Genomic DNA, 25,251 nt, shown 5'->3' on the forward strand with positions numbered 1-25,251 from the left:
GAATCATTCCTTGAAACAGTTTAGTTTATGGAAGAGGAGGAAGAAATTGGCAACATCAAGTAGGTATGGATTTTTAAAAATCACTTTCCTCCCAGCCTAAATGGAATTCTTAAGTATTCCTTCCATTAGCGTACCATATTTTTTAAAAAGAAAAGAAATCCTTAAGCATTCTAGGAAACAAAAATGGTGATCAAGAAACGCTTCAAGAAGAAGGTGCGTTTGAGCTGGCTCTTGAAAGATGTCTAGGATTTTATAATTGTGTGTGCGGGGTTGGAGGGGGTGTTCCAGGTAGAAGGAACGAATGGCATAGTCAAAGATTTAGAGGTAGAAAAAGCCAAGGATGTGCGGTGGGAGAGAAGGACGTGGGAGCCACGTCAGCTGGCTGTTGAAGAAGTCAGTTGGGCTCAGATGGGGGGGCGTTTTTGAATGCTTTGCTAATAAGGAGTTGTACTTTATTCCAAGGCTCCAGAGACCAAGAAAGGTTTTGTAGCTAGAGAGTTACATGATCCAGATTCTTTAGGAAAATGTAGTTCAGAAGATCACTGTGTAAAGTGGTTTGAAAGAGGGAGTCAGAAAGGTTAGAATCTGTGTATAAGGTGATGAGCGCCTGGTATTGGGAGGTTATGTTAGCAGTTGGAACAGGGAGGGCGGGGCAGTTTTTAAAAACAGGGCTTGGTTCATCAGATACTGGGGTAAGGTAGAGGGAACAGCCAGAAGTGAACATGAGATTCGGTGCCTCAGTCAGAGGCTGTAGCTGCTTTCTTTGGATCTTCCACAGACTTGGCCATAAAATAAGAACTTCAAATCAATACCATCCTAGAACTGAGGAGAAGAATGTAGCATTCTTGTTTTAGAAAAAAACGTGCAGTTTAGAATTGAGGATACATGATATTTGCTGACTCAGGATGGAGGGAGCAAACCAGGGAAGGAGGAAGATGGTTTTCGTTTAACGGTGAGAGCTGTGGTTGTGGCCTGTGCGTGCGTCTGAGTTTTATTCAGTGAAATGCCTCAGACCATTGTGCTTACGGTAACACCACCACCACAACGCTGGCTGAGGAGGAAGAGAGACCTGGGTACTCCATGGTACAGCAAATTCAGAAAACCATCTAAAACGGTCTTCGGCTCACTCTGAACTCTCTCTCTCTCTAAACATATTCTTTGGATAATGGTCTCTTAGTTGGACCTGTGTATATGAGGGTGGTGGAACGTGATGTGTAGTATTTTAGCTGGAGAGCACATAGAAAGCAGCTTTTATACCAGAGCCTACTGAAACATTAGCTATGCGCTCGAGCAATACAGATCTAACACCTTACCTGTAGCCAGATCTACGTAGTGAGTTCCACATGAAAACCAAAGAAGTTTTGGTTTGGTTTTATTGTTCCATCCTTGAAAAATTAAAGGTTGAATTTGTGTCTGGGATACAGTAGTGGCTACTGTCCAGAAGGTTGGACTCTAATCTTGACTGAGTGATGGTCTTACTAGGCAAATTGTTTTACTTCTAACATGTTTAATTTTTCTTTTATACTTTTGATCATTATGTGATAGCATAATTGGGATTAAAGTTTTATTAAATCATAAGTATACCATATTGCTTACATTATAGTTTTAGAGATATGAAATGTAAGCTGCATAAAGAGAAAATTAAATATAGTCATAATATGGAAGGATTTTTCACTTTGTTTTACTTTGTCTGTAATTCCTTAGTCATATCAAAAAGTTAACTTAGATTTAGTTGTAGTTGTTATAAAATACTTTTTCTCTTCATTGTTATCAGGTTATAATGTCCTGTATGTTTCTAAACTATGATATTATTTCTGATCTTTCCAAAGAGGTAATACTGCTTTTGAAAAAAATCTTTTTATATTATAGAAATACTCAAATACAAAAAAAAAGAAAGTATGATGAACCTAGTATACTCGTCTCCCAGCTTCAACAATTATCAATACGTGGCCAATCTTGTTTCCTATATATCCATCCTCACTACACTCCCCTCCTTCCAATTACTTTGAAGCAATTAGACATCATATTATATATACATATATACATATATATTTTTATAAATATAAGAATTCTTTTTTAAAAAGACAACAATGCCATTGTTACTCTAAAAGTCTTACCGAATGTCATTAAGTATTCATTTGGTGTTTATGTTTCCCAGCTGACTCATAATTGTTTTTTGTTTGTTTTTTTAACATTCAGACATATGCTAGAAGGTTGAATTAGGATCCAAAGAAGGGTAGTTGGTGAATGTGTCTGTTAAGTCTCTTTAAATCCATGGGTTCTCCTTCCTTTCCTCTCTTTTTTTTTTGCCTTGCAGTTTTTGTTGACGAATCCAGATTACTTGTTGTATAGTTTCCCTTGGTCTGGATTTTGCTAATTGCATCTATGTGGTGTCATTTAATATGTTCCTCAACCCCTTTTATTTCCTGTAAATTGGGCTTTAGATCTACTGATTTGATCAGATTAAGGTTCAGTTTTTCTTGTGGGTGTAGGGTAGAACTATTTAATAGGTGGTGGCATGTAATTCCACCAGGAGACATACAGTGCTGGTGGCTTCTTTTTTGGTACTGTTAGCAGCCATTAATGATCTTTGCCTATGTCTGTTAATTCATTAGGGGTTTCAAAATGATGTCTAATACTGTAATTTCTTCTTCAGTTATTACCTGGAATGCTTACTACAGAAAGAAATTTCCCCTCAACAAGTATTTTCCTTAAGGTACAGAACTGATAGGAATGGCAGACCAAATGCTTGATTCTTGCCCTGCACTTAGCAGTTTTCGAGAGACTGAGTTGGTTCTCTTAGCGTCCTCTAAAAATGACCAGTGGATTTAAGTGTATTTGATGTGTTTCATTCCACCACTGTTACTAATCCTTGTTGATACTCAGTTGTCCTACCTTTGTCCATTAGGAGCTTATCAGGCTGGCTCCTGAGTCTCTTTGACACAACCCTGGTAGTCTTTGATGGCTTCCTTGCTTTCCATTGTGACAAGATGTTCCAGATTCACCTCGTACATTTCCTTTTGGTGGGAAAATATGTGGAAACCACAATATGTTCTCAGTACTGAGCTAGACACAGGCTAGAATGTTAAAGTACTATTTTAGAAAAAGCTGCCTGCCCTCAAAGGGCTTGTATTCTTTAAGGTTTTTACTTTTTACTTATTTGATTTATTTCTGCATTGTGATGTGCTAAAATCAGGTTTTGGGGGCTGGCCCCGGGGCTGAGTGGTTAAGTTCGTGCTCTCTGTTTTGGCGGCCCAGGGTTTCGCCAGTTCGGATCCTGGGCATGGACATGGCACCGTTCATCAGATCTCAGGTCGTGCTGAGGTGGCATCCCACATTGCACAACCAGAAGAACGTACAACTAGAATATACAACTACATACTGGGGGGCTTTGGGGAGAAGAAGAAGAAGAAGAAAACAAGATTGGAAACAGATGTTAGCTCAGGTGCCAATCTTCAAAAAAAATCAGATTTTGATTTCCTCTTATTTGATTAAAGCAGATCTTTCATTTCATTGTATAAAAGGTATATATCAAAGTGAGATGGGGGCCGGCCCCATGGCCAAGTGGTGAAGTTCGCGTGCTGCACTTCGGCGGCCCAGGGTTTTGCTGGTTCAGATCCTGGGCGCGGACTTGGCACTGCTCATCAGGCCACGCTGAGGCGGCGTCCCACATAGCACAACTGGAAGGACCCACAACTAAAAATATACAACTATGTACCGGGGGGCTTTGGGGAGAAAAAGGAAAAATAAAGTCTTAAAAAAAGAAAGTGAGATGAATGTCTAAAATGAGTTGTTTTTAATAATTTAAGAAAATTTAATGTGTAATAAGAATAAAATGAATAAAGAAAGGAATACATTTACAGACATGTAGCCCCGTAGGAACAGTAGTTTGTTTGTTTTCACCTAAATAGGTAACCATATAATTTATTGTCCAGACTGGGAGACGTGGTAGGGACATTATTAGTAACTGCTCTGGGAGAAACAGGTATAAACCAGGACTTTGCCTAGCAAAGTAGGACATATGGTCACCCTATTTATAAACTACTTTGCAGTATTGTAAGCCTCCTGAGACCAGGGATCGTATCTGTCATGTTCACAGTTATGTCTGTGGCACCCCACACAGTAGGTGTTCAATAAATATTTGTTGAATGTTACCAAAAGTCTGTTGATATTTTGAGGCTTGGTGCAGACTTTAAGTGTTTTTTATGCTTACATTATGCTTGTACTTTTTTTTCAACTTTTTTTCATCAACACTTGCATCTAAATGATCTTTTTACGTTGAAAATGAATTTGAGTTCATTTATTCTTTACGTTTAGGACTGGTTGTTTTGCTTATTATAGAAATAACACATGTTCATTGTAAAAACATTAGAATATCTAGATACTACCACCAACCTTCACCTCCACTTCCAAAGAAAGTCGCCTATCCTCTGGTCGGATTTCATTTTACAGGAGAAAAGAGCACAGCAGTTATATACCCAGCTAGTTCTTGCTCGCTCAGAGTCCCTCTGACTCACATTTTAACTAGTGGGCCGTAGTTTTGTCCATTTATAAAAGACTACTACTTATTTGACAGAACTTTGGGATTCTTAGGTAAATTTGTTTTTTTAGTGGGGAGGAGCTGAGGGAGGAGGGAGAAACTACTTGAACAACGTTTCTGTGATCAGAACTATCTTTGGTTGCCGTAGCCGTGTTTCTTAAAGATATTGCGGAAAGTGGTGATAGAAAATTTGCATTGATGTAAACTAGTGTGAAAATTCTTTGGTTTTGGTAAAGGAAGTATATTTAAAGATATGACATAAAAATCCACATTACTAATTAAAATCTTTTCTTCAGCATAAATGGGTGAAGGGACTTAGACTTAGTCATGTGTCCCCAGGCTTCCGACTGGGCCACCCGCTGGGTCATGTTGGCTTGATTATCTTGACTACTCATTGGATTTGGGTTATGTCAAAAGTTATTGAAAAAAAAACAGAAAGCAAGCAAGCAAGCAAGTGTTTATTCAGGTTTTTGACCTGTTGCATCTGTTTATAGCACATACATTGTGAAGAGCTGTGGTTTTCTTTAGATTAAGAAAAGCATTGTATAAAAATCATCCTCCCCACATAAATGTTTCCTCCACCTACTCATCTGTCTACAAGCCAAGGAGTCTGTTCACTTCCTCTTGGGCTCAGTGCCCTTGCTGTTCATAGGTTCGTTTTTTAAACATTCCAGTGCCATTAAAATATACGTCTAAAGTGTGTATTGTTACTAATTTATTTATTTTATACCCTAAAAGTAATTTCTCTGGAGTTTATGGGGAGATAACGTCTTGAAACAGGTTGTTCATTCAGAAAGTGCATGTTTGGGATTTTTGTCTTACTGAAATATGCGGTCACTCAATTCAATATAGAGAACCATATTCTGGGAGAAGGTAATTTAGAATTCTATGTGGAAAAAACCTTTATATGTTTGAACATCTTCCGTCAGCTTTCCCTGCTAGGGTTACTACTGACCAGTTGTCAGGCCAGGGAGCAAATAGGAATAATTTTGTGTGATTCTAAGGGGTTTTTCCTTCTCACAAGCAGATCGTTAAATTGCCATATGTTCCATAGTTTAGCCTTGAGTCAAAATTTTAGTGTTATGTCACCAATAACTAACAGAGGCTTGTCGGTATGATACATCTATGTGTGTGTGTGTGTGTGTGTGTGTGTGTGTGTTGTTCATAAGGACCGTGGTTTTCTTCCTTTAATCTGAAGAGTTGAGCTGTGTTGTAGCATAGAAGATGTATTGATTTCTTTTCCCCCCCTCTGCTTTACCTGTTATCTGGCGTTTAATGAAAAAATCTTTCTCGAAAGTTGCAGATCCCTTGAGGGCAACAAACACTACACTCAAAATGAAACTAGGTTACTGTTTCTGCAGCCTAAAGTGGTTTGTATCAAAAGCTGTTTTGGTCTTAACTTTGAAATTATCCCTTCTTCTTTGAAGTGGTCGTATTTTAATTTGGAGTGGTTTTAAGTTTTAGAATTTCCTGAAGTGAACATAAAAATGTTTTAATATTTTCTTATGTGGTTCTTGTACCCAAGTTTATAGAGAGCTTATCTCCAGACAACGTATTTCTTCAATAAGACCAAAGGGAAAAAATACTTCAGATTTGAGAAAGTATTGAAGACTGAAAGGACATGTTTTAGGAGGATGTTCCAAGTAGTTTTAGGTAGCTGTGTTATAGATTTCCTTTTAAAATATCTGGGCTTTTGTGGCTTAGCGCTTTGAATCTGTGTTGTAGTATTGGTATCATCTTTATAGTATAGACAAGAGAAAATTAGGCACTTTTCATTTACCGTTTGCTATTACTACATGTTGTAATGTATTGTCTTTTTTCTTTTGGTTGATAATATTCTGAAATGAGGTGGAGCTTAAGATTGTGGCTTTATCATACTTTTCTTCTGTATATAATTTTTAAAAGCTTAATGAACTAACCTCCTAGTACAATGAATTCCAGAATGTTTTCTTGTGATGGAGTTCTTTGTGGTAAGAGGTGTTCCCTCCCATCAGCAGTTAAACATGACTCAAGTCTCTCCCATCTTTAAAAACCAAACTCAGACCTTTTCTCTATTTCGAGTGCCATTCCAGCTTCTGTTCCTCAGCCTCCATTCCCTCCCCTTCACACTACGGCTGGCTGGTTGCGTAGGCCCCGCAGCTAGTGAGTGGGAGCTCCAGAACTCAGCCCAGGTCGGAGCCCTTAGCCATTATACTAACTCAAGACCCATGTTTTTCCAGGAAGGAGGCTGCTGGAAGGACAAGGGGGGCTTCCTGTCAAGGAATTACTCAGTCGCTAAATTCAGTGGTCACATTTCTCTGTCTTACTCAGTGTTTTAGCAGCATTTGATACAGGTGACCAGTTCTTTCTTGAAAAGTGTTTAGTTTCTTGGCTTCTGTGCACTGCAGTTTAGTGCTTCCCTTACCTTACTGTCAGTTTCTTCTCTCTTCTTTGTTGGATCTTCCTTATCTGCCCTTAGAGTGCCCTAAAGCTTTCTTCTCTCTATTGATCCTGTCTTCCCAGGCCCCAAATTTAAATTCTTTCTATATGCTGATGTCTCCCAAATATGTAGCTCCAGTCCTGACTTCTCCCCTGATCTCCACATTCTTCTATCCAGTTGACTACTTGACATCTCTACTTACATGTCTAATTTGCATCTCAAACATGACAGTATAAATTAGGATGCTTTGAGCTTCAAATGATAGCCGTCTAATTTAAAATAATTTGAAAATAAGGAAAATGTATCATTACAAGTAACAAGATGCCTCAGTCCAGGATTGGTTTAAATCTGTGGTTTAGCGACACCATCAAGGACTCCTGTTCTTTCCACCTGACTGTTCCGCCATCTTGGACATGTCTGCTTTATCCTTTGGTCAGTTCTCATCATGGATGCAAGATGGGTACCACAGTTCCAGGCATCGTATCCAGACAAGATGACATCCAGCAGAAGGTGGTGGTTATTGTTTTCTTATGCTTTTTAAGAGTGGAAATCTTTCTCAGAAGACTTCCAGCAGACTTCCACTTCAATTTCACTGTCCAGAACTTAGTCATGGGCCCACCTCCAAACCCATCACTGGCACTGGGAATGTGAACATAAAGCAGTTTTTATACAAAATAGAATGAAATAAGTATAATAGAGGTAGGAGCAGTAGAGCAGAAATACACACAGGAGAATTGAAAGAGGCTGGGGAATTTCAGAAAGAGGCAACTGGTGTTTGAACTGAATATTGAAAGATTAGTGAGATTCAGTTGTTCTGGAGGGAGATGAGGGCATTCTCTGCTAAAATGGCAGAATACACTAATGACTCGCATAGAGAAATTATATGGCGTGCCCAGGGAACATTGAGTAGACCCTAAAGCTGGTGCATAGGGTTTGTGGAGGGAAATGAGGTTAGAAAGATAAGGTGAGGAGTCTAATCTTGAAGGAGGTTTAGATTTAAGGTTTTGGCAGTAGTTGTCATTGTAAAGAAGTTTTAGCAATATTTAGCCAAAACCTTATCTAGTCACTGTGCAAAAGATAGAATTAGATACTATCTTTGAGTTTGAGGCTGATTATCTTAACAGTAATAAAAAATATGTTCCTTCTCATCTCTCCCACCTGTGTTTTCTTAGTAGATACAGGAACGGAAATTCAGATTGTCTAAATCATCTTTGATCCTTTTCTTTGTCCTTCACATCTAATGAACAAATTCTGTTGATTTCCCCTTTTTTTTGGCTCTCTCTGCCACCTTCAGTGCTGCTCATATTTCTTAGCCCTCCAATCAAACCCCTCCATTTTCTGTCCGTATTCTGTGTTTATAGTGTTATCACCTACTAATCCCAGTAAGATTCCTTTGGTTAGGCCTGCGTCTTCATCCCCTCCTGGGTATACTGTGCTTATTCATGATGATGGCTTTACTCACATAGCCTTCTCCTCAACATGTCTTTTAACTTCCTCTCTGTCTTTTCAGATCCCTCCCATTCTTCGGGACCTAGCTCAGATCTCATGCTCTTCACAGGGGCTTCCGTAGCCTATCCATTCTACATCTTTCTTGCCCTTTTAAATAATTATATGGCACCTTTTTAAAAAAAAATGCCATGTGTTTTATTTGGCAATTGTTACATTTTTTTTGTAGAGTTCTTGCTCCCCAAACAAATTTTAAGTTTGTGAAGGTTAGAGCCAATACAATAATTATTTGAAGGAATGAGTAAGTAAGTATCTTCTCCTTACATTAGACTCTTGGTACTTTATATGTAGGTGCTAGTCAAAGCTTGTGAATGAAGAGTAGAGTATAGGAATTGGACCGAAGTGCTTAGTATATAAACCCTTTTGACCTATAGACTTCACCTTTATGGACAGAAAAAATTAAAAAGGTGTTTGGAGGGAAAAAGGAGATCTGGGCATTCACAAATAAACTCCACGTTTGAGTACAGCAGTTTCAGTAAACAGAGTCCCATCACTTCCAAGACTAGGGTATACTGGATGTCTCACGAAGATTCATTAACCATAACTCAGTGTGGTTAACAGCTTGAGTAACAACCCAAACTCCAGTAACCAACCTCTTCTCTATAGAGTTCACCTGTGCTTCCCAAAAGGGAGGGAGGATGCACTGGGTCAGTTTGCCAGCATCCAAGGTAGCACGTCTCTGTTGTGCTCTATGCAACAACTTTAAGAGTAGGTGGGCACTTCTGCCTTTCATGTTGACACAGTTGTGGCATTCTTACCTGGTATTGTTTCACTTAGCCTACACTTATGTTTTAAAAGAAAGGACCATTAAAAAAAGTAAGATAGCAATAGATATGGCAGCTATCTGAGGCTTCCTGGATTTCTTCTACATCCCACTTGGCGTATTGCCTTGAATGCTTTCTCTGCTTAAGCCAGAAGATTGAATAGATTCATTCAAGGAATGGTGTTAAGTGTAGTTGTGTCTCTCTCCACCCTGAGAAAGTATGGTGGACCCGGCATTGTTTTTGGAAAAACTTACCTATATCATGGTTAAAGTTGTGGGCTCAGTCCCTTATTTCAAAACTGTAGATGATATGTTCCGTTAACCCAGGTGTCCCCAACCTGAGATTTATAAGCTAATTTTAGTGTTCAAAAAGTCAAATAGAAATTATGGTAAAGCTGGACAGTCTAACCAAAAAAGTTATGATAGCCTGTTTTTGATATTTGGTTAGTAAAAATTAAAAAGTATGACCTAAATGCAAATGCTTACAGTTTTTTAAAGACGGTGCTCCATGGGAACATGGCAGGGGATTGGACAGGAGGAGAGGGGAGTATATGATAGCCCTTCATGTCGGACAGTTTGGGAGTTACTGTGTGGCGGGAGGTGACCAGATGAATTAGGCAAGAGAGTGGAAACAATCACCACACACAGCAAACATCAGTGGTGTTAAGTGTGTGGTTGAGAAAATAGAGGAAAAGAAGCATGGAAGAGCCCCAAAGAGAGCCCGTCCAGATCCTCCGACTCCCAGCACTGCAGGTGTTTCCACTTTCCACCCAGGCTCATGGCATCCCTGCTGTTAGAGCCCCGTTCGTAGTTCATGTCCTAGCCAGTGAATCAATAATGCCATTTTTGTATAAAATATCATAATTCTCAGATAATCTTATTGCTTCAGACCACCTTTGGACTATTATGTCCAGAGAGCCTGTTTCATTTTATTATTTTTGTTTTAAGATGTAATTCATCTACCATAGAATTCACGATTTTAAAGGGTATAGGTCAGTGGTTTTTAGTATATTCACAAGGTTGTACAACCATCACCAGTATCTAATTCCAAAACATTTTCATCACCCCGAAAAGAAACATGGAATCCAGTAGCAGTCACTCCCTGCTCGTTCCTACCCCCAGCTCCTGTCAGTCACTAATTTACTTTCTATCTCCATGCATTTGCTTATTCTGACCATTTCGTATAAATAGGATCATGCAATTGTAGCCTTTTGTGTCTGGCTTCTTTCACTTAGCATAGTGTTTTCAGGATTCATCCATGTTGTGCCACGTATCAGTACTTCATCCCTTTTTTCAACCGATAATCTTCCATTGTATGGATATACATTTTGTTTATGCACTCATCAGTTGATGTATATTTGGATTCTTTCCACTTTTTGGCTATTATAAATAATGCTGCTCTGAACATTTATGTACAAGTTTTTGTATGAACTTATATTTTCAGTTCTCCTGAGTGTATACCCAGGAGTGGAATTGCTGGGTCTTATGGTAACTCTATGCTTGACTTTTTGAGGAACTGCCAAGCTATTTGCCAAAGTGGCTGTACCAGTTTATCTTCCCACCAGTAATGTATGAGGCTACCAATTTCTCCACATCCTGGCCAACACTTACTGTTTTCCAATTTTTGATGATAGCCATCCTAGCAGGTGTGAAGTGGTATCTTACTGTGGCTTTGATTTACATTTCTCTAGTGACTAAAGAGATTGGGCGTCTTTTCCTGTCCATATTGGCCATTTGTATATCTTGCTTGGAGAAGTGTTGTCTGTTCAATTGCTTTGTGTGTTTTAAAATTGGGTTATTTGTCTTTCTTTGTTCTTAGTGTTTGGATACTAGGCGCTTCATGAGGTCTATGATTTGCAAACATTTTTCCCATTCTGTGGGTTGTCTTTTCACTTTCTTGATAGTGTCCTTTGATGCACAGAAGTTTTTAATTTCGATAAAGTTAAATTTATATTCTTTCTTTGGTTGCTTATAGCCTATTTCACTTTTTTTTTTTAATGTTTTTAAAGATTTTATTTTTCTCCTTTTTCTCCCCAAAGCCCCCCGGTACATAGTTGTATATTTCGTTGTGGGTCCTTCTAGTTGTGGCATGTGGGACGCTGCCTCAGCGTGGTCTAATGAGCAGTGCCATGTCCGCGTCCAGGATTCGAACCAACGAAACACTGGGCCGCCTGCAGCGGAGCGCGCGAACTTAACCACTCGGCCACGGGCCCAGCCCCCTATTTCACTTTTTAAACGTACATTCCATTCCCAATCTTTTCCTTTCCCTCATCTTCATTACCTCCTGTTCACTACAGAAAATTGTGTGCAACAAACTCTAAAATTACATAAATCTCCGCTCTCCCACCCATAATTTATAACTTCTTTAAGAAAGAGTTTCTCAAATAGAAAGGAGAAAGGAGCCAGCACTGGAAGCCCCTTATGTGCTGGGAACGTTGCCTGCATTATCAGATGAAATCAGTGTAGGTGCTGCCGTTCTGGTTGCACAGGGGGTGCATCAAGGTTGGGGGAGAGTCACTGGCTTGTCCAAGATCATACACCTGGTTAAGTAGCATATTGGGATTCATACTTAGATCTTTTACTTGACATTTAATAGTGTTACTCATCGCTGTTCTTCCATTCAGCTGTCACTTCACTTATGACCATAGATATGCTGGAGAGATTGAGAGAAAAGCATAGGGAGAGGAAGGAGGGAGGGAGAGAAAAATTTAATTTAGGAGCCTAATCTAAAGATGCATTAGGAATCAGGAGAAGTACAATCTGCCCTCCCACAGGAGCTCTTCGCCTGGGGTTTGGACCCCTACGGGATGCATGGATGGATTTCTGGAAAAGGGCAGACCCCTTGAAATTGCATGTAAACTTTTGTGTGTTCATTTTTCTGGGAGAGAAGATCTGTAGTTTTCCAAAAATTCTCAAAAGTTTAAGAATTGCTGCTAAGAAGAGGCATATACAGACTTCTGGGAGGGAACAGGCAGGGGGCGTGTTGGCAGTTTTTCTTCTTCCACTGGCCGTGTTTTGGGTGTGTTATGGTTTGGGTTAAATCTGCCCATCTGGTCTCAAGTCTTTTTGTTTTAGACTATTTTTTTTTTTTATGCCTGTTGGTTTAAGACTAGTTCAGTTAAACTTTTTCCCCCAATTGTTAATTTTTGAAGTATCCAAATTTTTTTTGTTAATGAGAAAACAATAAATCCTGTCTTTTGGTAGATCAAATAGATAAACTAAATTCCAGCATTCCCTGATACCGTTCATACATCTAAAGCATTTGTGATTTTTATTTTTGTAAAATATAGGAATGTAATGAGGGCATTTCTCAATTATTTTCATTTTCTAAATGGGTTTTTAATTCAAGGTCACAATGATCTAGTCAAATTGACACAGGCCTCTTGTATGGTTTACATTATGGGTAGCCACAGCGTGAATGTCCGTACCTGCTAAGTATATCCAAGTTCTAACCTAAGGTGTTACTTTTAGGAGATTAGGAAAGGGAACATTCAGAAACCCTTTTAAGTCGCTGATTTTTCTTTTGATAAAGCTAGTTGGCTGGATATCAATTAATAATGACATTCTGAAAGTGAACTAACACATTAAATAATTGGATTCCATAAAACCGCTTTGGTCCAGGCTGGACAGACCTTCCAAGATGATGTACCTTGTAGATATCTTCTAGTTGTTTTTATAAGGCACTCAATTTTATTTAAGCATTCATGAAGCCTAGACTTTAACTGTCAGATTTCAGCGGAAAAGATAACTAATTGAAAACTCTTACCCTTCTTTTAAAATTAACTACTTTAGGGGGTCGGCCCCGTGGCCGAGTGGTTAAGTTCGTGCGCTCTGCTTTGGCGGTCCAGGGTTTGGCCGATTTGAATCCTGGGCGCGGACATGGCACCGCTCATCAAACCACGCTGAGGCGGCGTCCCACATGCCACAACTAGAAGGACCCACAGCTAAAAATACACAACTATGTACCGGGGGGCTTTGGGGAGAAAAAGTGAAAATAAAATCTTTAAAATTAATTACTTTAAATTATTTTCTCCCGTCTGTAGATGATTTTGGTGAATTGCATTGAATAATAGAAAGATGTTTTGAATGCACATTGTGATCATCCAGGTCCTACAGTCAGTGTAGCCTACTTAGTATTCGATTTCTTCTTTGGCCCCAGGAGATTATTGGTGAAAGTTAAGCTTGCTTAAGCCAACTGTGTGATGAGTAATGCACGTTAGTTTTTATTGTCTTATATGGAAATGTGGAGACTGCTGATGCTTGAAGGTAATTAGGTAGTACTAGGAGGAGGACCTCTCCTTTGTCCTCTTCTACTAGCTTCACTTGCATGTTATTGAAGAAACACAATGACAGTCTCATTTAAATGCATGTGTAAAAAACTACAGTGAAATTTTATTTTTATAAAAGCTTTGTCTAAAACTGAAGGTGACAGGCATTTCTCACAGATAATAGATTAGATGGACTGCTTAAAGAAGAATTGTTTGACATATTAACTTTTATTAGATGATAGTGTGTTAAATCTCATGTTTTTTCAACTATATACAATATAGGCCTCTGAGAACACTTCATAATGTTTATCTAAAATATGGCCCAGCGGTATATGTCATTTGAGGCTTTGTTTGTTGAAAAGGTGACTTTTACATGTTGTTTTTGGTAGCTTTTCTAGTGCGTCCCCGGTGGATTTTGGGAGCACCTTTGGCACTGAAGGATATTTCTAAGTATGTTGCTGATCCTGGGATGTAGAACGTTTTTCACTGTAAATTTTCTATCTATAGCTTCCATATTACACACCAAGTTTAAAGTCCACAAATTTATTTAGATTTCATCCACTGGAAAGTTAACAGTTTTGTTGCAAGAAAATGAACTAAAAGATAAACTAAAACAATTAAAATTTTTAGTCTTTAGTGTGTCAGAAGTGGTTACTGTGAAAGGCAAACTTCAGGTGGATCAAATTGAAGATTGAAATATATCTATTTGAATCAATCTGACATTCAGGGCATCTTGAAGGGAGATGTGGATTTCACTAGCTAAGGATAAAACTTAGACCCTTGAATACTAACTAGTCTGGAATTTTATTTTTTTACTTTGTATCATATAGGTATTCTTTGTTCAAGGCCTAAGTGCCTCTTTTGAGATAATTGTTGTTTACCATTTAGCTCAATCAGAGACAGTGGGTAAACTGGGACTAGGAGTGAGAAAACCAGAATTCTCGCTCTTGCTCCATCACCGTCACCCAGCAATGACAATGGGAAAGGGGAAAGGTTTTCTTTTTTTCCTTTGTTTATTCCTCCCCAAAGCCCCATTGCATAGTTGCACATCCTAGTTTTAAGCTGTTCTGGTTCTTCTATGAGGGATGCCGCCTCAGCGCGACTTGATGAGCAGTGCACAGGTACGCGCTCGGGATCTGAACTGGTGAACCCCGGTCCGCGGAAGCGGAGCGCGCGAACCTAACCACTCAGCAACAGGGCTGCCCCTGGGACAGTTTTTAAACTGAGCCTCAGCTGTGAAATGGGAGCTACAGTCCGAGTCATTGTAGGGCAGTGATGCTTAAATAAGATAAACAAAACCTATGTGATTTCATTCCTGTCTTTTTTATATAGCGTTTCTCGTATGCAACTTGCCTACCTCCCTTCTCTGTGTCTCTCTGACTTCTGCTTATCCTTCAAGACCAGCTCCAGCTTTATCTCATCTCTGAAAGCTCCTCTGACATGGTCACCACCTTTTATCCCATTTAGTCTTCTCCTTTTCCACATGGCCTCTGTCCATGATATGTTTAGGTATGTTTATTTAAGAAACACTTATAGTGCTTACTGTTGCTAAGTACTCTTGAAAGCATTTACACATATTAACTCATTTAATCCCAGTAACAATCCCATGGGGTAGATAGTATTATCTCCATTTTACAGATACAGAAAATGAGGCATAGCAAGGTTAATTTGCTCTAGGCCAGCCAGCTAGGATGTGTCAGAGCCAGATTTTTAATGCAGGTACTCTGACTTTAGAATTTGTGCTCTTAAGCACTGTGCTATGCTGTCTTTTGCAATTGTCCTTATTACACTGTATTGTGATTACTGGTTTTCCTGTCTGCCTCCCCAGTTAGATCTTTGAACACCTTGATGGCTTCCTACAATGCCTAACACAATAGGCACTTAATGAGTGTTTAACAAATGTATGATAAATGTGCTTTATGTAAACTATAAAGCATCATATAAATGCAAGTTACTATTACCTCTACCATATGCATTTTGTAGATCAGAGAGTAGAATTTATCAAGCTTTCCAGTTTTGCGGTTTGTTTTCTTGGCTCCCACTTTTCAGGTTGACAGATGGAGGTATAGATTGGTCAAGTTTAAGTATTGACAGTACCAGAACTTAGGTTAAAAATGAACCCTAGTTATTGGTTCCATCATTAAGCCTGTTTAGTCGAACACTCTTTGCCATAATAATATGGTTTGTTTTATGTAAAAGGACAAGATCAGAGGGGCTAAATGATTCTTATTACACTTGTTAAAATTACACAGCAGTTGAGCGTGGGAGGTAATTTGGACCTCTGGTGTACACCATAAGGTATACTGAAAGGTTTTGTACTTAGAGGTTATTTTTAAGGAAATGACAGGACATGGTGAGATTTCAGTCATTTCAGGCAAGTGGAACCTACTGTATTAAGAAAAAAATAAAGCTTTTAGTGTGGACATGAGTTTTAAACTCAATTGCTAGGTAGAGAAATTAAGTAATTATGTCATAAGGAGCACATTCCTGTAAAAAATGTTTTAAAAATTACGATTTGGATATTTTAAATTTTATTTTAGTCAGTACTGATACAGGATTTAGTATATAATGGTATGTGCTTTTATTTTGTTTTTGTCGCAATTCCTGGTATTATCTTACTTTCCTACTTCTTTTTTGATGAGGAAGATTCGCCCTGAGCTAACATCTGTTGCCAATCCTCCTCTTTTTTTTTGCTTGAGGAAGATTAGCATTGAGCTAACATCTGTGCCAGTCTTCCTCTATCTTTTTTGTATGCGGGATGCCCCCACAGCATAGCTGATGAGTTGAGTAGGTCCGTGCCCAGGATCTGAACCTGTGAACCCAGGCCACTAAAGCAGAGCACATGAAACTTTAACCACTCGGCTGTGGGGCTGGCCTACTACTTTTATTTTTTTCTACTTCAATTTCTTATTTTATTTTACTGTATTTTACTTTATTCTATCATGCTTAATTGTATGTTTATTATATATGTTTCAAAGATATACTTAAATATAGGCCTACAATTGTTTGCCGTCATATAATTTGACCCCTAAAACACAACTCTAGTCATATTCTTTCCTTAAAAACCTTTGATGCTCTATCTTGTCTTTCCTTTTTTTTTTTTTTTTGAGAAAGATTAGCCCTGAGGTAACATGTGCTGCCAGCCGCCTCTTTTTGCTGAGGAAGACTGGCCCTGAGCTCACATCCGTGCCCATCTTCCTCTACTTTATATGTGGAACGCCTGCCACAGCATGGCTTGCCAAGCGGTACCATGTCCGCTCCTGGGATCCAAACCGGTAAACCCTGGGCCACCAAAGCGGAACGGGCGCACTTAACCGCTACGCCACCGGGCCGGCCCCTATCTTGTCATTCTTATTAACTACAAACTCTTCAGCCGAGCCTTCAAAGTTGACCACAGTATGGCAGTAATTCAGCTATCTTGCCATCTCGCCCTTCCACAAGCCCTATGTTCCAGCAAAACTAAACAACATAAACTGTTTCTTGTTCAGAAATATACCCCACTGTTACCCACTTCTGATTTTCCTTCACTTGAAGTGACTTTTTCTGCCTTCATTTCTGTCAGTCTAAAACCTACCTGTCCTTCAAGCTTTTCTGAAATCTTCTGTCCTTCACAAAACAGTCCTGATTTCCCCAACTAGACGTGATTTCTCTCTCTTCTAAACTTTCGGATTTCTGCTCTTTTTGGACTCATAGTAAGCGTTATAGTAGTTGGTAAATAATTATTTGACCATCCACAGACTTTGAGATTAGCTGTTATTTGGCAAATGTGTCACAAACATAGCTTCCTGATGAGAAAGAAGTGAGTAGCCTCCTGCAGAAGCCGCAAAGCTTTGAATCAAGTATCAGACCGTTACTATCACAGACCCAAATGTCATCCTGGCCATTCTTCCTAGAGGATCATTTTTTTGGAAGAACTTTGCTGATCTGCATTTATCTTTCCCTCCTTGTTCCTTTCCATTCCTTGGCATTTTGAGTTTTGCCCTGATCCTCATAGATGGTTGTATGCCTTAGAAAACGCTCCATGCAGCAGGAGCGGGGTCTGGCGGCGCATGTGTAGTTTGAGCTCTGGAAACGGGTCGGTGGAAGTGGTTCTGAAGGAAGTGGACCAAGCAGATGGACCTGCCTTACAAGGCCGCCCTTTCTACTGGAAGAGACTCATCCCAAATGGAATCTTTTTAATGTATGAGGAGGATGCATAGGTGCTTATTTTAATAGAAAAAGAAAACCTGTTGATTTTATCAAAAATTAACTATTAAAACTTTTCAGGGAACAAAATTAATTGTTTTACTGTTAAAACTAAATAAACACTCTTGAAAACTGTGTAAACTTACTTTCTAGTTCACTTGGAAAAAATGGCTTTGAAAGCACATTCTGGAAGCAGTATTTTACTCTCTTTGTATGTGCTGTCATATTTTCTCTAGTTCATTTCTTAAAATTGTGTTTTCTTCCCAGTAGCTGGTTAAGCTTTTAGAGTGCCAGGACTGGTTGCCCCTCAATTTGTATACCCCCTAACATACACACTCCATTTTTTCCTAAGTTGTGTGCATTAGTTATAGCAAGACACTAAGGAATGACCCACTTTATTTTGGAATTTGTTTTATGAAACAGTAAAAGATCTCTAAAAACAAATGAACTTGGGTTGTTTTAATGTCATGAGAGATGAATTTAAACAGCTTTATATCAACGAGGGTTATTTCTTATTTGACTCTTCTGTTTTCAGGTTCTTAGAGCTCAATGTATTCGCTTAGAGAGTCTTCGAAAAAGCTAAGTTACGATGATTTATACTAAGTAAGTTAGAACTGGGGGTACACATTAGGAGTTGGAAAATGGAGCATGCGAGGTTGTACTTTCCGTACCGTGTTTTTGGTTTTTTAAAGGTTACTCTTTTGTGCCCTTAGGAGATATTTTAAGTTCTTTGGAAAGAGGATAAAAGAAGATTATCACCAAAACTCATATGGGAAAAGGTGCCAAAATCAAATGAAGGAAGTAAAATGTGGGCGGAAAGCCCAAGAGTGCTTCAGAGTGAACAGTTAGACTGCGTCTTCTATTGTGACCATGTGACTTACTGGTGTTTCTGTGAATTTTCCTGATTTTAATCGTGGTGAGATGTCACTTTTAGGTTCATATGGGAATGCATATATGTGCACATGATGTAAAATAGAATAAAGCACTTTAATTCTAATTTTTTAAAAGAACAAATAGTCTTATTTTCTAATTTATTAAGTAAAGAATTGCCCTGTGAATTCAGCCCTTTGTCTTTCTGATTTTATAACTTTTCACTTAGTAACTGACATATGTACTGTGTGTTCATATACATGTTCATAAAGGACTGCATTAGCTGCTTATGCTGCAGTGACAAACCACCCCCTAGTCTAGGTGGCCTAAAACAGTGAAGGATTTCTTTTTTACTATGTGGCCGTGATAGATCAGCAGGGGAGCTCTGCTTGTGTCACTCAGTGATCCAGGCTGATGGAATAACCGCTCTTCTTATACACTACTGATCACGATGCTAAGAGGTAGAAGAGGTCCAGAGGGTCTCTCATTAGCATTAAATTCCATGGCTCAGAAAGAAGTGACTCATACTGCTTATTTCACAACATCCTGGCCAGAACTAGTCACAAAATCTCAAGTAACTACGGGAGGCCAGGACACACAGCATTGCCTGTACCAGGGAGACAGAGAGCTGAAAATACTTGATAAACAGCACCTGTTTTGGTCATCAGATAGTCAGTCTACTCTCTCACAGGCACAATGCACTCACTTCCTCCCCAAGGTAGGGAACTCCAAGGTCCTATCTGATCATGACATCAAGGTCCAAGTCCAGGATCTCTGGGGGATGCAAAGGTGATGGTTGGTGGTCTCTTCATGAGATGATGCATAGTAGACTCTGCACCGGGTGCACATGTTGCTCTTCTTGATCCAGAGACCTATGAAAGAAATTGACAAATGATCTGCTGGCCCCACGTACACCGTACAATCGTGCGTAGTGACAGGATAATAAACCTAAACGTTCCCATTTGAAGGGAGGACGAATAGGAGACATATGGCAGTCAACGGACTGCAACAGGTTTTGAAATCCCTCTGAGCACTCCTTGAGACGGCCACAAGAATGGTCTCGAATGGGTCCTGATTGGGCTTCTTAGAAATTAACTCCCCGTCTGTTCTTTCTTTGCTCCCTAGCTTCATCCTCTTGGACCGTCTTCTCCTCCTTTTTTTTCCTGTTATGTTCCTTGGCTGTATCTGAAGTGGACAATGAGGAATATGCCTCTTTAGGGGGGTAAACAGCTTCCTTAGCCCACTTCTTGCCATAGATGCTTGGGGACCCAAAGGCCATTTTAAGTCTTGCATGGTCACAGCCTCTGTAGCCCAGGCTGGTGGTTCTCTTGGCAGTACAACTCTCAAAATCTTAGTTGGTTTTCTATTTATTTGTTTCCAGTCAGCTCCATGTGCCCTAACCACATCCACAGTTCTTCTCTAAACCTACGTCTTAGATTTGCTGTATAGCTCTGTCTTATTCGTCCCATGCTTCTTCCTTGACTTAATTTTGAGTACAGGTATTTCTGCTATAATGTCGTGTATGCTTTCCTGAATTCTGCAGAATTGTACACTAAAGTAAACAGGCTTATGGGAAAAATGGGGTTGGGACAGACCACTTAAAATCTGTGTAACGCTGTAACCAGTGCACTGATAAAAACAACAATAATTATAATAAAAATAGCATATTAAGCCTCCACCTGCATATGCACCCAGCATCAGTCCGTTGAACCTCTGCAGACATAATCCCCTGGGTGGTGGTTTCCTGCTCTGAGATTGGGGTCTTGAAGACATTTGCTTACAGTACAGACCAGTTTCATTACAATAAAAAATTTGATGTATGGTACGATGTGGGCCTCAGCGATTAAAAGCTTTCATTTTTAAACACAGGAAGGGAAACATATACCCTCAGCTTCACCAGACAGAAAGTGGAAAGTGTGCGTAGTGGCTCATGAAGCAGCTGAGCCGGCCACTACTTGCATTGAAGGAAGGTACGGAAGTAGGCTGTTCAGCTTTTTTCTTAAGGTCTTCATCTATTGCTAAGCTTTTGTTTTTAATTGTGAGAAAGCCTTCTCCTGGTCACTTCAAACATTACCTTGCAGGGGAGAATCTCGTACAAACCAACATGACTTTTTGTTTTGCATACAGATGTCGTTTCCCTCTTTACTACCAGCATTTGAACTAATTCACGTGAGAGAAATACACTTTGTAGCAAAGTAGACTGAGACACTGCTCTGGTAAGAGAGCCTCATTTTAGTCCAGCTTTTTTATTGGCACCACCTTGATCAATTGGGAGGTTTTATCAGTGGTTGTGAAGGCCAAATCTTTGGCGTGACCCTTGCCTCGAGACTGAGTTCTGAGCAGCATCTGTGGCTCAGAGGCCTTCTTAGTTTCATGTTAGGTACCTGCTTCTTCTACCCCTATGAATTGCTGACTTTTCTGGACTCCTTTTATTCCTGATTGTAAACTGATCAATTCTTTTCTGAAGTCATCTATTTCATGTAATAATTTGTCTAATGCAGCCAACAGTAGCCAACACCCTCTCTTAATAGCCCGTTTTCCCACTAGAGCTGTAAGTTCTCGTGGCATATTGTCTACCTTCTGAGATAAGTAGCTGATAGTTTCACCAGTAATTTCACCATTGCATAGTATAAGTTGCTGTCCTTTTAGCCTCCAATAACTGTTTCCTTCCTCCTTCCACCCAGCTCCTAAGCCTTTGTCATATATTTTAGGTTTTTTGATGAGGCAGCACCCCACTTCTGGACTCTACCTGTATCAGCTAGGATAGGCCAGATCATGCTGCAGTAGCAAGCAACACAAGATCTCAGTGGCTTTAAAAACACACTCTGTAGAATTAATAGAAAAGAATTTTAAAAAAAAAAAAATCCACTGCACTGTTGATATCCTGTAGGTCATTTTAGTCACCCAGGGATAGCAGTGATAGTAGCCATCACCTCGAAGATTGCTGGTCCCTGTGGCAGAGGGAAAAGAGATCTGGGGGGGGTCTCATATGGGTTAGAAAATGCCGTGGCCTTCTGCTTCTACTCATGATGCACAGGCCAGAAGTAGTCACGTGGCCCCACCCAGCTGTCGGGGAGGGGACAGGGTTAGAAAGTGCAGTCCCACTGCATGCCCAGAAGGCCAAGGGCCAGAAGCATCTGGAAGGAGCCTGTAGTGACTGCCACAGAGGATTGCCCTTCATTTATTTTTCTCGTCTTCCTGATTTTTAATTCCCAGCTTTTGCTGGTTAATTGAATTTTACTGTCTCTCTTCCCTTGCTTAATTTGAGATAATTAATGTGAGTAAGTTTATTTAATGGTACCTGTAGTAGTTTACATTATTGCCATGGGTCAGAAGTTTTGGCACATGCGAAATAAAGTTACTAGGATTTCCCTACTTAAAATATGAGGTATGAGAGTATTTGATGAAAAAAGATGTGTAGTACCAGGAGTAATTGAGTTTAAATGATTTTGGAGTGTCATTTGTCACAGCAGAAATAGAAAGATCATGAGCATTGGAGTCTGGCAGACCCGGGGTCAGACATAGATATATGGTCTCAGACAAATTATTTCACCTCTTAGAGGCATAATTTTCTCATTTATAAATCCAAAAAAGTATAAATGTATCTATTCAGATGTCAAGTAAAACATGGGGGCATTTATCACCACTCCTCTCTGAAATCCCACTGAAATAAAAGCAAAATAGTTTTTTTAAAAGAATAAATACATAAGGACAAAGAAAATGGAAGAGAAAACAGTGGCAAGGGAATGATAGAAATAGTTGGGAACTACAAATTACAGTCATAATTAAGCAATAAATACAGCAAAAAGTTGTGAAACAACTATATTGGGAGAATGAAGGAGGAGTTGGGAACAATAAGGTGAGAAAACTATAGTGGGAGACAAGTGGTGATATCTAAAATTGAAAAAAAAGTCAAGAAATAGAAACATCACATTATTTAGAAATATGCAAATACTGGGGGAAGGGGACGGGGGACAGCTAAAATAGTTGAATGTTTTTGTCTCTGGCGTGGGACTTAGGTGGGATGGAGCAGGCAGAAGTTTGTTATAAACCTGCCAGTACATTTGACTTGAAAACTGCGTATGCTTTTTTTCCCCCCAAGTAATCACTATGATAAAAAATTTAAAATGAGTTTAAAAATCAACCCCAAAGTTTTGCGGAGGGTTTTAAATAGAAATAATAGATAAAAAGCACCTTTGCAGTGCCTGTGCACATAACAGGCCTTCGGTAAGTGCTCGTCTCATTCCCTTGTCAGCTAGGCCCCGTGTGTGCTCGCTTTAATATTCGTATGACTCAGAGATTAGGTGGTTGACTAAGCAGCAGTGTGAGCTATGTCACAGAGCAAATTATGTGCCCTTCTAATCTTTTTTTCTAATGGATGGTTTTATTTTTCTTGGAACCATATCAACCTGATGGTTTCTGTTTCTTAGAATTTAGACTTCTGTGCAACTGACACATGAAAAATCACCCGGTTATTGAGTGGATCTAGTGAGCTATGCATAGAACAAATTTTAAAATACTTGGCAACTTTGAAATTAGTTTAGTAAACCTGAAAACAATAAGATCTATAATAATATCGTCTAAATTATTTAAGGCTAGGGACATTTTCTCTCTTTTCTGTAGTTGTGTCAATTAGCAGCTTTGTTTTCCTGGTTCACAGTGCCTAGCTCCCTACCCTTTGTTCTGTGAGCTCTCACTGTGGTGGATGGTGGTGACTGATGTTGAAAAGAAAGCCAGCCAGCACAAAGCTCTTGAGTGTCTCACGGACAACACATGTTCTACAACTAGTCTGTAAACTCCTCGTGGATAAAGAGCGTATATTCTGCCATATCAGTATGTCCCATAGCATCTAGGATAATGAATGCTACGCAGTAGTAGATATTTGTATAGTCATCACATACATACCAAACACCTCTAAGTGCTAGGCACTGTGCTGAGCTCTATGGGCTATCTCAGTGAACTGGACAGATGATGACTCCTGCTGTTTTAGAGTTTACATTCTAACAAATGTTTGTTGAATTCATGTAACTCAGTAACATAATGGCCCACTGAACCATTTAAAGAATTGCATATATGCAGAGTTTAATCATGTTAAGCTATGTTTGTTGTATGATGTAAGTGCATGCTGTAAGAAGGAAACATTGATATCTGATCTTTTGTCCTCTTTGTTTTTCTTTGTAGGTAAGATGCTCCAAGTCACTTGCAGCTCTCTTCAAAAGAAAAATCACTAGTGCTCTGCTCTTGCCGTAATACCAAACCTTTTGACTTATGCTTTGGTGCTGCAACACTGGAAGAATTGCACACAGCTTCCAGGAATACCTTTTTTTCATTTGAGTGATTTTTTGTGGATGGAAAAATATTTGAGTCTTAATAATTACCCTGTTTTAAAGCTATTTCTCTAGAGCCTGCACCGCTTAATAAATTGGGCCACTTACCAATGAGCCACACAGCCAGCTCTTGTCAGGAGCTGGTTGAAAACTGTGCTGTGCATGTAGCAGGGATGGCACAAGAAGATAGCCGTCGTGGTCAAGTGCCATCTACCTTTTATCATGGTGCCAACCAGGAACTTGACCTGTCCACCAAAGTGTACAAAAGGGAATCGGGAAGTCCTTATTCTGTGTTAGTGGACACCAAGATGAGCAAACCACATCTCCACGAGACAGAGGAACAGCCGTATTTCAGGGAGACAAGAGCAGTGTCTGAGGTGCATGCTGTTAAAGGCGACCGGGAGAACTCTGATGACACAGAAGAGGAGGACGACGAAGAGGTCTCTTACAAAAGGGAGCAGATCATAGTGGAGGTAAACCTTAATAATCAAACGTTAAATGTGTCTAAAGGGGAAAAGGGTGTCTCTTCTCAGTCCAAAGAGACTCCTGTTCTTAAGACAAGCAGTGAGGAGGAAGAGGAAGAGAGTGAGGAAGAGGCCACAGATGACAGCAATGACTATGGAGAGAACGAAAGGCAGAAGAAAAAGGAGAAGATAGTGGAGAAAGTCAGCGTTACACAAAGGAGGACGAGGAGAGCTGCCTCTGTTGCTGCAGCTGCCGCTTCCCCTACTCCCAGAACTACCAGAGGTCGTAGGAAGAGTGTAGAGCCACCTAAGCGTAAGAAGCGGGCCACAAAGGAGCCCAAAGCACCAGTCCAGAAAGCTAAGTGTGAAGAGAAAGAGACTCTGACCTGTGAGAAGTGCCCCAGGGTGTTTAATACTCGCTGGTACCTGGAGAAGCACATGAACGTTACTCATAGGCGCATGCAGATTTGTGATAAGTGTGGCAAGAAGTTTGTCCTGGAAAGTGAGCTGTCCCTTCACCAGCAAACAGACTGTGAAAAAAATATTCAGGTAGGTTTCATCACCAAGAGGGCAAACTTCCCAGGATAGAACCTGGCTGTTCCGACTCACCTGGTATCTGCCCAAGAAAATAAATACGATAGAGGCTGAAGGGACAGATTTCATCAATTTATCTCTCTAAGAGCTCCTCCTTTGGTCTTTTCAAAACCCAGGCTTAACGTTCTATTTCAAAGCATTAAATTTAGCTGACGCTGGACTAGCGGGAACCCAGGCACGTTAGAAGGGGGATCTGTTATAGGTGATTGCCCAGGAGGTAAAGTCAACACCGACTTTGCACTGAGATTCACTGTTGTAGGACATGTAATATAATTCATTCTGGCATCTTCTCTGGCAAAGCGGGAGATAGTGAGC

The 25,251-nt window shown here is 39.7% G+C and overlaps 1 protein-coding gene across 1 annotated transcript in view; it reads left to right on the forward strand.

Moving 5' to 3' along the window:
- The window catches only part of ZNF652 (zinc finger protein 652), a 50,546-nt gene that overhangs the window by 12,740 nt on the left and 12,555 nt on the right, over positions 1-25,251 (forward strand). The window contains exon 2 of the mRNA XM_014833712.3: positions 23,733-24,891. Within this exon, the coding sequence (XP_014689198.1) occupies positions 23,989-24,891 (903 nt within the window). The 5' untranslated portion in view covers positions 23,733-23,988. The remainder of the gene's footprint in view (positions 1-23,732; positions 24,892-25,251) is intronic.

Source organism: Equus asinus, chromosome 13 (assembly GCF_041296235.1).
Source record: "Equus asinus isolate D_3611 breed Donkey chromosome 13, EquAss-T2T_v2, whole genome shotgun sequence".
Classification (NCBI taxonomy): Eukaryota; Metazoa; Chordata; class Mammalia; order Perissodactyla; family Equidae; genus Equus; species Equus asinus.